This window comes from Felis catus, chromosome B4 (genome assembly GCF_018350175.1).
Source record: "Felis catus isolate Fca126 chromosome B4, F.catus_Fca126_mat1.0, whole genome shotgun sequence".
Lineage (NCBI taxonomy): Eukaryota > Metazoa > Chordata > Mammalia > Carnivora > Felidae > Felis > Felis catus.
The window spans coordinates 104,288,988-104,304,790 of record NC_058374.1 but is presented as its reverse complement, the minus strand read 5'-3'; the positions used below and the strand labels follow the sequence as shown (position 1 = coordinate 104,304,790).

Genomic DNA, 15,803 nt, shown 5'->3' with positions numbered 1-15,803 from the left:
CCTCGGCTGACAAAAAAAACAAACCACCCAAAAATGGAACCGACATAGAGTAGTAAATCCACACGATACTCTCTGGTATGGCCTGGCAGTACAGAGGGGAGATGTCCCTTTTGGACTGCTAGAGGGTGGAAGAGGAGTCTTAGTATCGTAGCTCTTAATCTCATCTTTCTGATCACCATCTGTCTGCTCTGATTTAAGGTCCATCTGTTGGAGGCCTATCACTATCTTATTACACATCAGCAGGTCGCAGCCCCAGACACCGCCATCTACTTTTCAGTAGCATTTTATATGGACGCACATAGCGTTTTATTGAAGAGAATTCGGCACTCATAGAGTAACACACTTTTAAATGAATATTTTATATAGGGAAAGTTAAAGGAAGCAGAAAGTGATTCTAGTAGGTACACGGAATCAACTAGCAGCAGAAGCAGGTAAATGATGTAGAGGTAGTTTATTATTAGAAGCCAAAGTATGACTGATAATTTTGAATTTCAGTGTATTGTTTTTCATCACTGATTTATATTTGCTGAAAACAAATATGAGCTTTAAGGATCTGGGGCTCACAGCATAGGAACAAAGTGAAATTATAAGAATGGCAAATAGGACTAAAACCTTGATATATAATTATAAGATATTAGGCATTTGTATTTAGAGAAATACTGGCTGATGGGATCTACTTCCAAGTCCATACAAAAATGGAGTTTTATTGAAAAACAGTTGTAGTAAACCTGTGGTTTCCTAGGCTGTACGTGTCAAATGCTCATGAAACTTGTTTAACCTAAAACTGAGCTTTACCAAAATATTTACCATTTATAATAAATTAATATTTTGGAAAAAGACTTTTTAGAGCAATATTTAGAACCCAGTGCGCGCACAGGGACAGGGAGAAGAAGCAGTTACAGGCAGAGGAACAGCTCATCTTGTGTTGTTTATTCATCGCCTTGAATGAAAGCTCCATGCAATTTCTTGTTGGTCTTTGGGGCCTACTATGGGAGCTGGTGTGCTGCCTTATTTGGGTCACTGTTTGAAGCTGCTGATAAAATAAAAAGCTTTAAGAGATTTAATTTCAGAATGTAAAACCCTAACATTAAAAATTTAATTATGGTATACAATTTGGCATCTAATTAGGCATGATCTAAAGTATATAATGATTTGGCTAAATAAGAGGCTTTCCAAAATACTGTTTGTAATAGCTTCTACACATAACATGATAATTTCCCCAGGAACTGAATACTTCACTAATTTACAAATGACTAATATGTTGAATAGGGCTCGCTTCTTAGTTTTTGACTGATGGGTAGAATTACTCTTTAGCTATTTGCAGTTTGTATTTTGTGCATGGCATTCTAGTTCATATTTCCTAATTTTTACCATTAAATAAGATAAAGGTATTTGTTTACAATAACCCAATCAAGGACAGCCAGTTTCTGTTTTGACGAAACATTAACACTTTTATAATTAAAATAATTCAGAACATATTATTTATCATTTCATTTGTGTCAGAAATAGAAATTGTGAGCTTTTTCTAAGTATATTATGACAGGAAGAATCAGTGATGCCACATCACTGATCCAGACACTGATCCAGATCCTTTGAAATATGGTGTTTTTGTCACAACAAAGATGTCTTTTCAGGGGCGCCTGGGTGGCTCAGTCGGTTGAGCGTCCAACTCTTGTTTTTGGCTCAGGTCATGATCTCATTATTTGTCAGTTAGAGCCCCACTTTGGGCTCGGAGCTGACAGCACAGAGCCTGCTTGGGATTCTCTCTCTCCCTCTCAGCTTGCCCTTCCCCCTGCCCAATTTCAACAACAAAAAAAAAAAGCAAGAAAAGAAAAAAATAAAGGTGTCTTCTTTTTAAGAGCTCTAAAAGATATGAACTAGAATAAGAATCCATTCCATGAAAGAAGTCAACTCGACCGAATTTACTGATGAGCAAGCTGCAGATTTTTCAAAAGGACTGCTCACATTTTCTATGAATACCTTTGTTTATATTTACTGCCATGCTTTCCACAAACTTGAGCAAATCTTGTGATTTATTAAATTGGCTTGCACAAAGTTGGAGAAGGAGCAAATGTTAATTATGTCCAGCTATCGGCCAGATCCTAGATGGCGTTCCGTTTGTAGACTCCTAAGATGGAAGTAGGCAGGCTCCATGAAGGAGTCTCACTGGTGGCACAGGGGGACTTTCCAGTCTGGGAGCTGACAGCAGACTAACACTGTTCATTAAATATTTCAGATGTCGTCTTTTCAGCCTACTCTACCTAAAGTGCACTACCATCTATGAAGACAAACAGTAAAACCTTTGTGAAGACTGAATTCTAAGGAAATAACCACCAGTGGTTTATTATGCTGAAAATGTGATTTTGGGGGAGTCAAATATTAAGTTTGATTAGTTTACTACAATTGTAAGAAAATGCTTAAGTCATTTGAATAATAAGCATCATCCACGTCATAAATTCTGTACAACAGATGCTTTTATGAAATGGAGCCACTCGTTTTTTCATGTTTTATTGTAAAATACTAGGCATTTATGTATTACTGTGTATGTATTTCTTTTTAAATGTGTAAGTCTTATGTAAATGGATATAAATATGATTTTTAAAAAAATAAAATATATGGTTCATGGAGTCTCGAGTGCAAACATTTGACAATTCCAAGTACTGTTTGTATTTTACCATTCCACCATTTTTACAGTTTCTGAATTGTAACAGTCAAATCGATATGTTTCTCCTTCAAGTCTGTCAATACTTAAAGCTGAAAACCTGCCTCTGATCATGTAAAAAGGAATGATTTAACCTGGAACTGGAGCCAAAAATAGTCCTTTAAAGGCAATCAGGGATGTCCTATATCTTTAGAAATAGCACTGTGATGGCTCGATCTCCTTTTCAACACAAAACAAAGCTAAACTGTTTACAAGAGTCAAGAGCAAATATTTAAAAAAATAATTTATAAGGAATAAACAGCATCTTCTCTTGTTATCTGTGGACCAAGAAAAAAGAGAAAAAACAAAACAAAAAAAAAAACTTCTTTACTAAGAACCACATGTTCATCAGATATCTCGAACCGCCAGCCGGCACTGTTCAGTGAATGTCAACCACTGCAGAGTCCGAGGCTCATTTCCATTGAAAAAAAACAAAAAACCCAGAAACCTTTCCCTTTTGTCAATGTAACAGGGCATTAGCCAGACTCATGTCTAATGTTATAAGCTTCTAGCCAAGATGGCCTTGTTGCGACTTCCCTGAAGTCAGTCTTATCAGAGGAAATAAATGAAAGACAGAATGATTAACATATATAGTGTATAAAAGTATAGAAGAGTAATCTCTTCCCTGTGGCTTTATTTGGTGGTGTTACTGTTGTTTATTCTTTGTTTATACGGGAGATTTCAAAGTAAAACCTATTTAATAATACCATTTATCTAACTGCTGATTTTCTGCTGCTTGATCTTATGAAGCGCAAGACCTGTCATTAGTAATTTCCTTTTTGTATTTAATTTGCTGTTTGCACGTACATTACATTTGTTTTGATGTCTATTTTTGTTTAACAGATTCAGTCAAAAGGTAATGGTAACAGAAACCCTCTCCATTGTCAATAAAAAAAAATACTTCCAGTTCTCTGTTTAATCTTTGTTTTCTAGTCATATAATATTTAAACTATAATGAAAATTGGTCTTCTAGTGACTTTCAGTCTATTTTTTACCTTCAAAAGTGAGTCTGCCACAAGAGGGAGCACTGAACTTGCGTATGAAGGTGATTTTTTAAATTTTCTGGAAATGTTGCCTGAGCAGAAACAATGCAAAGGAGCTTTCTCAGCTCATCTGATCACTGGGATCTTGACTTAGGGAAATGAAATATAATACAGAAACTATGATATTATAACAACACACTAGATCTGTATCTACTCTCAATACATGACTTAGAGAATATCCAGTAAGAAATGTTAATCGTTTATAATAGATTCTAATGTATAGAGAGAAAAAGATCTAGCTATTCCCTCAAAACAAAACAAAACAAAACATAAAATCTTCAACTTATAGTATAATTTCTGCCAGAATCTAAAATCCATTTACTGGATTAAGCTCAGAATCTCAATATTTTTCCTTCTGACCAGTTATCAGACTTATGAATTTTCACATTTGTAATGATGAGAGCCTTCTCAAATACAATTTTATATAAACAAAAGTGCTCCTTAGATATAAAGCAGATCTTTTATATATTTAATGTATTGTCTGGAGCAAAATAACTGGAAAACACTTTTGCATAGATTTGAAAGAAAATCTTATTTAAATTTTTCCAATGTATTACAGTAAAATATCCTATGACAATACCAAGAAAAAGTCATGAGGACTTTATTTCAGAAAAGACAATGATTGTATTTTTAGTAACATTATATCGTTATTTTTAAAGATACATTTAATCCAGAATATTCTAGGTACTATCTACTGAAAGTGCTTTATGGTAAGTATGTAAGAGAAAATTCCTTTTTTTTCCTACCAAATTTTAGGCAGTCCAACAACTCAAGTGTATCTTTCTTGCCCCACTTTTAATCACATGAAAGTAACAGTACTTCCTTTGACTCTTCGGAGGAGATAAATTGCCTCGACCAGATGCAGGAACAGTACTTCCTCCCCAGTCTCATGCACCGAGTTATTGGAAAATAACTTGAGCCTGCTTGCTAATGTGTCCCTTCAGAATTGATGGCTAGGAAAAAATGTGCAAGAGGTCCACAGATACACCCTTCACACAGTTCTCGGATCTGCCTTTGTTTATCCCTTACAAATGAACAATGGTACACATTCAGCTAAAGAATTTGCCATTTCAAATTGACGGGATGTTACACGAAAAAATAATTGTTATATTCTTAACAAGAATATATTACTTAAGATTACAGTTGTGATAATGAGTAAAATGTACCCAACAGAAGGGACACTTTAAGGAAGTTCACAGCTTCAAATTATAAGTTGAATGTCTATCTAGTTGGTTTAGTGCAGGCTACCGAAACAATTAAAGAGAACAATTAGCTGAAAAATTTTTCAGGTGTAACAATCAAGAAGCCAATTTAAGCAAAGAGGACTTTACTTTGAGAAGCCATTGATTTATAGTTTATGGTCCAAAAAAAAAAAAAAAAAACCTATCATTTTCATAATGTCTTTATATATAAGTTGTAAGCAATTTTTATGAAATAAACCAGTAAATAAGCTCTCTGTTATCTCTCACATATATTTCATATACCCAGACTATCATGTTAGGACAGCTGCTCTTAAAAAATAATTTTCCTGATGGACTGAAAGATTGGGAAATACTTTAAGCACCATCAAAGACTCAATGGGCATGGTATATATATATTTTTTTAGTTTAAATGTATTCTTCAATAACTGATAGCATGTAGAATCCTAAGTAAATCATATATTTAATTATCTACTCTGGCTAATTGGTACATTACCATAAACTTATTAACAAAGATTCATTTTCAGGAATTTTTCTTAAATTCTCAATAGTTTTAGATAAGTTTAAATGGAAACATGTGTTTGAATGTCACAATGTGTTTTTAGTGAGTTATTATTAAAAAATTAGAGATTTCACATAAAAATCTAGATTTGGGATTACTTAAAAACTCCTGGTCTTTAGCATAATATAAAAACTTTTACATTTCTTCCTTAAGAGTTTTCCTTGTCAGTTTACTGCATTTTTGTGTCATTTCCTTGTTTTTATAGGAAGCTGGAATCATTAAGTGTACGGTCAACTAAGAACCTGAGACAGGAGGAACTCCAAAGCGCTCTCACCTCCCTGACAAACAGACTGGATTAAATGACCTCTAGGATCTGTCAGGCTTGTGATTTCCCTTGACAAGGTCAAAATGACCCGAGGGCAGAGCTGTATCCTGGTATCTAAGCTTCCCTCAGGAAATGTAGGTCTAGATGGATGCTCCTATTTCAAAGTCATCGGTCTAGGTGATTCCCTAAAGCCTCCCATTTTATTTATTTATTTATTTTTTTTTAATAACCATGCATGGGGACATCTCAAGAATGTTAGAAAATATTCAGAATTTCTATAAGAAAAATTACCATTATTTTCTGACTTCAACTTGAGTTTTAGGTTCTGGGTCAAAGCTACAGATTCCTCATTTCAGGAAGTACTCTATGTTAATGTGTCACTTTCGATTAAAATATTTGAGGGAGTAAGCTTTTTAAAATCATACATTAGCTATATTTTTCCTAAATTAAAGTGATAGACAATCTACAATGAACCATGTTCCAGGCAACTGAAAAAGATGCTAATTGCGTCTAATTAAACAGAAGGCACAGGTCTTCTTCTAGTCTTCAAATACTATTTTTTTTTTTTAGACCAAGCTTTATAATTCACATTTCAGGTTGCGAGTAATTTCTATTTAAGTATTTATTTATGGGAAAGAATTCAAAAAATTTGACTCCAGTTAGAAAATTGACTCAAATTGACTCAAAATAGGAAAAAAGAAAGTCATGATGCCTGCTTCAGCACTTCTTCTATGTGCCCAAAAATGCTGGGGTCTTCAATTGTAGGTGTTATCTGGAAAGAAAAAAACGAGAGATGAATGTTCGTCCCTGAACCCCTTCCATCTCTCCATAATTAAACAATTACATGCAATGTTGTATTTCCCATTATCTTATAATATGCATATAAAAATGTTGAAAACAAGGGAACTCTGATTTTAATATTTTAAAATATAATTTGTAGTCTTCCAGAATAATAAACTGTTCATTTAGCAAAACTATTGGTCCTAAATGATGGGGTTTTGGGGTGTTGGTGAGGGTCTGGAGCCAATGGCCAGGAAAGAATTCTCAAAGAAGTCTTTGGTGTCAAAAAGGTGATTTTATTAAAGCATGGGGACAGGACCCATGGGCACAAAGAGCTGCACTGGGGTTGTGAGGAGTGACTTTATTATATACTGTTGGGGGAGGTAAAGTCAAGAGGAAGTTTCTTAAAGGGATTTCCACATGCTAAAGAGGATTTACAGATTATTGGAAGCCTACCTATTGTCAAGCTAAGGTTGTTCTTCCCTCTAGCAAAGCATTATCATTAAGATAGGGAGTTCACAGAAATTAGGTTATTGATAAAATGGTCTTTTTCTTGTAATATTACTAAGATATTTGTAAACTGATGGAGACTCTATCAGTTTAGCCATTTGTTTTATGTCCTTTCCTTTGTTCTTGGGCAGCCAGGAGTGCCTGAGGAATGTGTCACATAGCCTACCTGGGGGGTGGGGGAGTTGGGGCAAGTCAACTTGCCTTATGCTCACTAAGTGGTACTTTCTCTAGAATCCCTCTAATGAGTCTTTCTTTGTGCCTCTTTTGAATTTTTTTTTTTTTTTTTGCATTTTCTCATACAACTATTTACTGTTGCATCACCTTCTAGTAGATATTGGTGATTAAGTACATACACTTGAATTAGCCTAACATTTTCCAAAATAATTTTCACTCAAAATAGAAATAATTAGAATATATATCAATTAGAACTATAGAGTATATATGAATGAGAACTATATAACCAGCATATATATTATATATATGATACATACACATATATATATCATATATATCTGCACATATACAGCATGTATATAACCAGCATGCATAACCAGTCTCAATTGTTTGCTTTCTCATTCAGTAATAGCCATTAATGACTACAATGAAGGAAGATGTGTCTTTAATTCATTAAGACTGCATTTCCACTAGTTGTTTGCATTTAACTGACATACTGATAGTAAAAGTATTTTCACACACTGGTTCCTATAATCTCAAAGCATATGGTTTTAATTAATACGTGTTTCCACAACCCTCATTCCTAGAGAGTGGTTATGCAGTTTCCCCCTTAACATTAAAAAAAAAAAAAATGTAAAAACATTTCAGAACCTGGCGTTGAACATTTTGGATAATTTACCTTATACGGCTTGCCGTTGACCAGGGCAGACAGAGCTGACCGGGGAATTTTTCCAGACCTCGTTTTGGGTAACTGTTTCACAAACACTGCATTTCGAAAAGCAGCCACAGGGCCAATGCTCTGTCTAACATGGTTCACAATTTCTTCCAAAACTTGTTCCTCTGTTGTATTAATATCTAGGGAGAAAGTTCAGGTGGATAAGCACTGAATTAACTAGGGTTAATCATTCAGGGTCCAAACACTCTGGGAGAACAAAGATCTCTCACCTTTTCTCAACACGCAGAGTGCTAAGGGGACATGACCTTTCAAAGGATCTTCCTTACCAACAACAGCACAGTCAGCTACCATGCCATGGGAGAGGACCGACTGTAATAAGGAAAGCATTCATTTAGAAAATCTGTGTGTGTGTGTGTGTGTGTGTGTGTGTGTGTATATAAGAATATATAAAGAGAGAGATACGGACATACGTATTTCAATCGGAAAAAAAAAGTACACGTCAGAGAACTCAAACCCTATAGCTGCCTGCGTGAAAGTTACTACTAATTCACAATTCGTATCATTATAACCAGGGTGAATGAATGATTAGGACCCCCATGGTAGTCACTCACAAAAGGCTAACAGTGATTAAGACAAATTGCTTAGCTTACCTGGAAAGTAGGAGAATTGTTTCTTCACCTCACTTGTTTATTAATGAAGTCAGGGCAGGTATGCAGTGAGAACACACTGCAGTGTGCATCCGAAATAAAAGGGCCTCATGGTGATTTACCGTTAGTGCTGGCTACCATAAGTGCACTTTCCAGAGAAATCCAAGGCAGCCCCATGACTAAACAGGGATTTTATTTCTGTATCTGTTACTAAGCAATGAACAGAGCATCTCTTTTCTTGAATGACCACCCATCCAGAGAGGATTTTCCAACTTCAAAGAAAAGGCTGGAGATAGCATGAAGCCCTGACTTCAGATAATCACCCCTGTCAGGGAGCCATTTTCATACTGCTTACTCTAAGCTCTAAATATCTTAAAGAACAAAGCAGCTATCAATCTAGAATCACAAGAAACCACAGAGTAACCACATGAAATACAGAAGCTTAAGGTTAAAAAAACATTTCTGCTGTGACGGTACTTTTAAAAATGATTGTTCAAAATGTCCTCTTCTGAGAGAGTAATAGGTATTTCAGTGACTGCAAATCTCTAATAGCTAGAGAAAACAGTGGGCAATATACCAACAGCCCATTTGACACTTCTTATTCTTTATTCTTTCAACAAATATTTACCAAATCCTTCTATGTTCCAACCACTGCACCAGGCTCAATGCTGAGCAAAAATAGGTGCTTACAGTCTAATAGATGAGAACAATCTTAATAAACAATCACTAATATTTGTTATTGTGAATGTCTAAATATAAAAGTGGTAAGGGCTCTGGGGAAGTAACCGGGTTTTTATAGGAAAGCTATAGCAAAAGCCTCCAAAATAACTTAGGTTTTTATGTGAAATACAGAGCAAAAGCAGAAGGACAGGGGTCTCAGAGAAGCCTTCAGGAAATGACAATGAGCTCAGGTGTCAAGGATGAGTAGACACTGATTAGGCAAGGAGAAAGGGTGGGACAAATCCCTGAGGAGAGACTTCACACAAAGTATTTGAACCTGAAAGAAACTAATGTGGTAGGAAAGCAGCAAGGCTGAGAGAGGCGCAAGAGGAAAGGAAGCTGAACAGGTAGAAAGGGACTGTGCTAAGGACTTCTGATTTAGTAGAGTTGGAAAGGCGATGAAGCAATTTCAAGAGTTGAGGAGGAGATACAAGATCTTCGTGGATTTTTTTAACAGACCTTATTTTTTGGAGTAGTTTTAGATTCATAGCAAAATGGAATGGAAAGCACAGAGTGGTCATATCTCTCCCACCCCCATATATGTGCAGCCTCCCTCACTCTCAAAATCCCTCACTAGAGTGGTGTATTTGTTAGAATTGACGAACCAACATCAACACGTCATTCTCGCCCTCGTCGACAGTTTACATTAGTGTTCACTCTTCATGTTGTTTATTCTATGGATCTTATGAAATGTGTGCACCATTATATTGCATTTTACAGAATAGTTTCACTGCCTTAAAATATCTCCTGTGTTCTGCTTATTCATCCTTACTTCCTGCTAGCCCTTGGCAAACACTGATCTTTTCAGTGTCTCCAAATTCCTTTTCCAGAACACTGGAATCATATAGTATGTAGTCTTTTCAGATTGGCTTCTTTCGCTTCAGATTGTATTGTGAAACACAAACTTACTTTGGGTTCACTGTGGAGAACAAATAGAGGATCGTTAAGGGTGAGTATTACAATTTATTCAAATCACCCATGAGGCTACAAGTAGACTAAGGCTATGACAATGGGTAATGGGATTCTAGAGTTTCTTTAAAGATAAAATGAACATATTTTTATGATAAATTGGATATGGAGCAAGAAGAAGGTAGAGAAGTTATGGATGATTCTATGTTCTTTGGCTTGAACAGATGTTTGGATAGTGGTGCCATTTTCTAAGCCAGAAAATGCTAGTGAAGGCTAAGCTTGGAAGGAATGATCATGTATTAAGTGTTGGAGATGTTCCACTGAGGCATCTTTGAGATATCTAAGTCAAAGCAGTTGAGTCTGATGGGAGTCTTAATCTGGAGATGCACATGTAAATGTCATTAATGCATAAATGGTAACAAAAGCTACAGATAAAGATTAGATTATTTAGGGAGATTGGGGCACCTGGATGGCTCAGTTGGTTAAGTATCTAACTTCAGCTCAGGTCATGATCTCACGGTTTGTGGGTTCGAGCCCCACATCAGGCTCTGTGCTGACAGCTCAGAGCCTGGAGCCTTCTTTGGCTTCTGTGTCTCCCTCTCTCACTGCCCTTCCCCTGCTCATGTTCTGTCTCTCTCTCTGTCTCTCAAAAATAAATGTTAAAAAAATAAAAAATAAATTAGGGAGAAAGCAATAAGAAGACGAAAGCCTTAAGGAACTCTGACATTTAATGGCTACATGAAAAAGGAGAAGCTGACAAACAAGACGAAAAAGGCACAACCAGAGAGACAGGAAAAACACAGCAGAATCTGGGACATGATGCTTTCCAGTCCCAAAGTTTCCAGGAAAATCTTTTTTTTTCTTTTAATTACACCAAGTTGAAAATGAGTCCTGGAAGACTCAGCGAACAACTAGAATGTTGGGTGCAAAGCCGGTGCACTACCTCACACTGCCCCTGATTAAGCACAGAAATCAACATTTCTCCCATATCCTGTTGTTACCATCCACTTTGAAGGACTGAGTTATAAGAGTTGCCAGCCACATAGTGTTTGACTCTTCCAGTGCTGATGATAGGATGTGTTCAATAAATTATTTTCTGTGGTACATATTTTATTCACTTCACTGCTGAGATAGAGCTGTGTACTGCATCTTCCATTAGTTGGGTCTGACTAAAAAGCTCCTGCAAAACATGTACTATATAGACCACACAACACCATTTTCTCCCAGTGCTTCAGTTGGAACTCTCAAAATGCTTCCAACGGCTTCCCATTTGTTAAGATCTTATTTATGTGTTAGGTGCAGATGCTAGAGACAAATTTCATTGCCAGAGATCTATACTGGGAGTTAGTATACTCAGTCTGTGGAGACAATATTTTGTCGATGGCAGATAGGATGTCGTTTTGGTGGGCCCGATCCTATACTTCTGGCTTAGGATTCCCTTCATGGGTGGAGAGAAACTTTTTTCTGGCTAACCAGAGTTTTGATTGTCAAAGAAGAAATTGTTAAAGTGTTCATTGGTGCCATAAGCCTCTCTACCTTAGTTTTTTAAATGCCAATGTATCTGCTCAAATTACTATTAAAAAAAATTTGATCATCCAGGTATTTGTCACCTAACCAGTGTAATTTTAACTAAATCAAACATCAAACCTTCTAGTTTGCCATTCATTCACCATATTGTTTTAATTTCACCACGTTTCTACCCTCAGTATTAGTATGTTTAGAAGTGGATGGGGGGGGGGGGTTCCTCGGTGGCTCTGTTGGTTAAGCATCCAACTTCAGCTCAGGTCATGATCTCACGGCTCGTGAGTTCGAGCCCCATGTCGGGCTCTGTGCTGACAACTCTGAGCCTGGAGCCTGCTTCTCTCTGCCCCTCCCCTGCTCACTTTCTCTCTCTCTCTCTCTCTCTCTCTCTCTCTCTCTCTCTCTCTCTCTCTCAAAAATAAATAAACATTTAAAAAAAATTTTTTAAAAGATGTGGATGGGAAAATTCTGACTGGTTTTCCATATGGGCAGAGTACTTTAAAATCAGAATATATAACACAGTTTTCTACAGTATCAGAGTTTCACATTTTTCCTAGTTTGTAGACAAGCTCTTAAAAATCTGTGAAAAACATAATCATTTACCAGAATTTTATGTCATCTATAAACAAGATTCATTATTATACTGGATAAAATATTACATTAATCCATCAGTATTGAAAAGATGCCATAAAGGAAGGGGGGGATGGCTTTCTATGTTGGCTCCATAAATAATATTTACATGCTAAATAATGATTGCAACAACTGAATCATTAAAAAGGAAAGCATCAAATTATGTCTTGGCAACATTTAAGGGACAGAAACCAAACAAATGTCTTGGGGGGCTAAAAATATCCAGAGCCATTTTCATATATTTTCTCCACATAAAATCCATAAGCCTCTGTGATTAACTGGCATTTAAGAACTAAAAAACTAACACAACTTAAAAGGTAATTGTTTCAACCAAAAGTGTGCAATGGTTCCAATTTACGTCTTTTCGTCTTTAGGGTGGTCTGAAAGCAATATGAGTTCAGTAGAAACTATGCTTCAAATTTTGAATTGTGGTCTTTTCCTAGGCTAGGATATGTGGTACAATCCTTTCTTGAGACACTGGGCAGTGGGGGAAGCCTCGGCGCCCAGACAGCCAAGTGATCACAGGGTAAACAACTGTTACACTTACAACCACTCTCTACCCATACCACCATTCTCTTTTTCATTTTCAGTACCATAGCCAATAAATTACACGAGCTATTCAACACTTTGTTATAAAGTATTTACATAAGATGATTTTGCCCAACTGTAGGCTGATGTTAGTGTTCTGAGCATGTTTAAGGTAAGGTAGGCTAAGTTATGATGTTTGGCAGGTTAAGTCTATTAAATGCATTTTCAACTTATGATCTTTTCAATTTACAGTAAGTTTATCAAGACATAACGTCTTCTCAAATTGAGGAATATCTGTATAAATGTTAGGGTAATAGTCCTTGTAAATGCTTGTCATTTGTTGTTTTTGGGGTACTGTCATTTCTGGGTAAATTTTAATGGATTTGGAAGGTTTTGTGGCTTTAGTGAGCTGAATTATACAGATCTATTAATTATGTTTTTAAGTAGTTTAATCTTAGAAGTATTAGTTTAAATCAAGCACTTTCATAAAATGCAAGGAGCCAGTTTTGGTGGGAGATTGTATCTGCAGTAGGGAAAAGAAGAATGCTTTTTCATTCCCTCTGATGTTGGAGTCAGATTCTACAGTATTATCAGTATTCATATTCATACTCAGGAAAATATTCAGCAATTTGACAACTATTTAAATCCAGTAATCATTTAATGCTGAGTAGAACAGAAATTATATGGCATCTTTGTTGAATATACACTTTATGGAAATATATTCGATCCTGAAGAAATCACTCCTAAAAATAGCAAACAAAATAGCCAACTTGGAAAACAAACAGTGAAACTATGGTTAGAATAAACTTCCAAAGGGCAAATTGCAACGAACACTGCCCTAGGCTTTAAGTGCAGTATTTTAATGCCAGATTTCCAAGTTCCCAACAATACCAGTGGGATTATTTTAAACTACAAGTGAATGAATGAAATCAGAGAGCCTAATTTGTTCCCTGGAGGTGTCTATGCACGATAGCCTGCCCACAGCAGCGAAAGAGCACCAAGCAAGAAGGACCGCATTGGCTCCTGGTAATTTTGGCTCATAAGACCTGAACTAGCAGATTTCAGACCCAATTTTCTTAAGAACACCTTGAACTTCCACCAGGATATTCCAAGTGTCTAGCTAGATGTCAGACTTTCAGAGATTAATTTTTCAAATAGATACAATTGTTCTTTAATAGTTACAGAAGGCCCTAACAGGTGTTGAGATCTGCAAGGATAAGATCCTCTTAAATTTATAAAAGCTATTCTAGAATTCTTGTTTTCTTATGATGAACAGAAAAGAACATATAGTTTCCTAAAATGTTTTTGATGTAGTAACTTTAATAGAATTTGTTTGATTAGTCTTATGTAATGCACTTGTCATATTTTACTTTAAGAAACTGGGAAGGCACAGATTTTTACTATATATAAAAGCAATATTCAGTCTATTTTTAATTATTACAGATGACACTCCCATGCACTGAGACCCTCAAATCCTATTTCAAAAACTCAAAATAGAATTCAGCATTCAGAATTGACAACTGAGAATCCTAATGGGAATCCTGGAAAGCATCTACATGTAAAGTAAGGTTTGGACACTTTAATAAAAGTTGGTTATGTCATCAATAAAAACATTTCACATACATATTAATTATCAATATGTTAAGCAATTTTTATAGGATGTGGGAAAAAGCCAGTAAAAAATGTTAGTTCCCAACTCTTTAAAGGATGTCATCATAAAGAAACAAACCTGATATGAATTGAGTTACTAACTTCCTTATTAGACATAAGTATACAATAGAGTTAATCATTTAATTTATACAAAGGGAGACATTGACTTCAAGAAGGCTTGAAGGCTGGCAGGTGTCCTATTATGTGCTGTAATTACTCCAAGATCTAGTGACAAAATTCTTGTTGGGAAGCATTGATTCCAGCATGCTTTTTTTCTTTTTTTCCAATTTTGTCATTTTAACTATCTTCTGCCTGCCTCATTCCCTGATTACATACAGTGAGGATGTCAGTAGAAACATATATTTAAATAGATTGATACTTCCCTTTTTATTCTAAAAATAAAAGAGAGAACCAAGAACTTTGATAATAAAAGCTGTGCATATGTAATGTCCAAATTTTGATTAGCTGAGTCTGCCAGAAATACAGGTGAGTATTGGAGGTAATCTCCTACAGGCAAGAAATTAAAAGTTCGTGCAACCAGAACAACCTTTTGCCAACACACCAAAATCCATGAAGCATAAATTTCAATTTCAGGTTATCACAAAATTCAGAGTAGGTTAAAAACAAGATAATATTATAATAGAGCACAAAGCCACATATCCCAAAATATTATATAGAATTCTTTTTACTCAAATAATATCAAACTGTCACACACACACACACACACACACACACACGCCAACATGACAAGAAGTGTTCATATGTTTTGTTTTAGCTGAAAGTAAGTATGATTTTTAAAGAAGGTGACCAGTGGGGCGCCTGGCTGGCTCAGTCAGTTAAGCGACCGACTTCAGCTCAGGTCATGATCTCACGGTTCTTGAGTTTGAGCCCTGTCTCGGGCTCTGTGCTGATAGCTCAGAGCCTGGAGCCTGCTTCAGATTCTGTGTCTCTCTCTGACCCTGCCCTGCTCCTACTCTGTCTCTGTCTCTAAAAAATAATAAATAAATGTTAAAAAAAATTAAAGAAGGTGACCATCTTTTAATTATAGGAAAGAGAAGTAAACTTTGATTCTGCATGCTCTGATCCCACTGGATTACTACTCCTACTACTTTAAATATTTTCTTTCATTTAAACTATAGTTTGCTCTATTCCATTTAAAAATGATTCTGGATTTGGTTCTGATAAAGATGGAATAAATACACTCCACCTTACCGCTTTCACTAATTGCAATGAAAAACTCTGGGCTGAAAAAACCAGATCAGATGACACTATTAGAATTATAAACTTG

The 15,803-nt window shown here is 35.8% G+C and overlaps 2 protein-coding genes across 23 annotated transcripts in view; one reads left to right on the top strand and one right to left on the bottom strand.

Annotated features, from left to right (window-relative positions):
* PPFIA2 (PTPRF interacting protein alpha 2) overlaps window positions 1-3,607 on the top strand; it is a 478,195-nt gene extending 474,588 nt beyond the window's left edge. For all 21 annotated transcript variants that reach the window (XM_019835282.3, XM_019835280.3, XM_019835277.3 and 18 more), the window contains one exon: window positions 2,237-3,607. Coding sequence is in view for 1 of the 21 variants with exons in the window: in XM_019835279.3 (XP_019690838.1) it covers window positions 2,237-2,265 (29 nt within the window). In the remaining 20 variants the exon portion in view is untranslated. The remainder of the gene's footprint in view (window positions 1-2,236) is intronic.
* A 721-nt stretch (window positions 3,608-4,328) lies between these two features.
* ACSS3 (acyl-CoA synthetase short chain family member 3) overlaps window positions 4,329-15,803 on the bottom strand; it is a 157,245-nt gene continuing 145,770 nt past the window's right edge. For both annotated transcript variants that reach the window (XM_011284138.4, XM_045062112.1), the window contains 3 exons: window positions 8,180-8,279; window positions 7,914-8,089; window positions 4,329-6,542 (listed from right to left, as the gene is read on the bottom strand). In XM_011284138.4, the coding sequence (XP_011282440.3) occupies window positions 6,474-6,542; window positions 7,914-8,089; window positions 8,180-8,279 (345 nt within the window). In that variant the 3' untranslated portion in view covers window positions 4,329-6,473. The remainder of the gene's footprint in view (window positions 6,543-7,913; window positions 8,090-8,179; window positions 8,280-15,803) is intronic.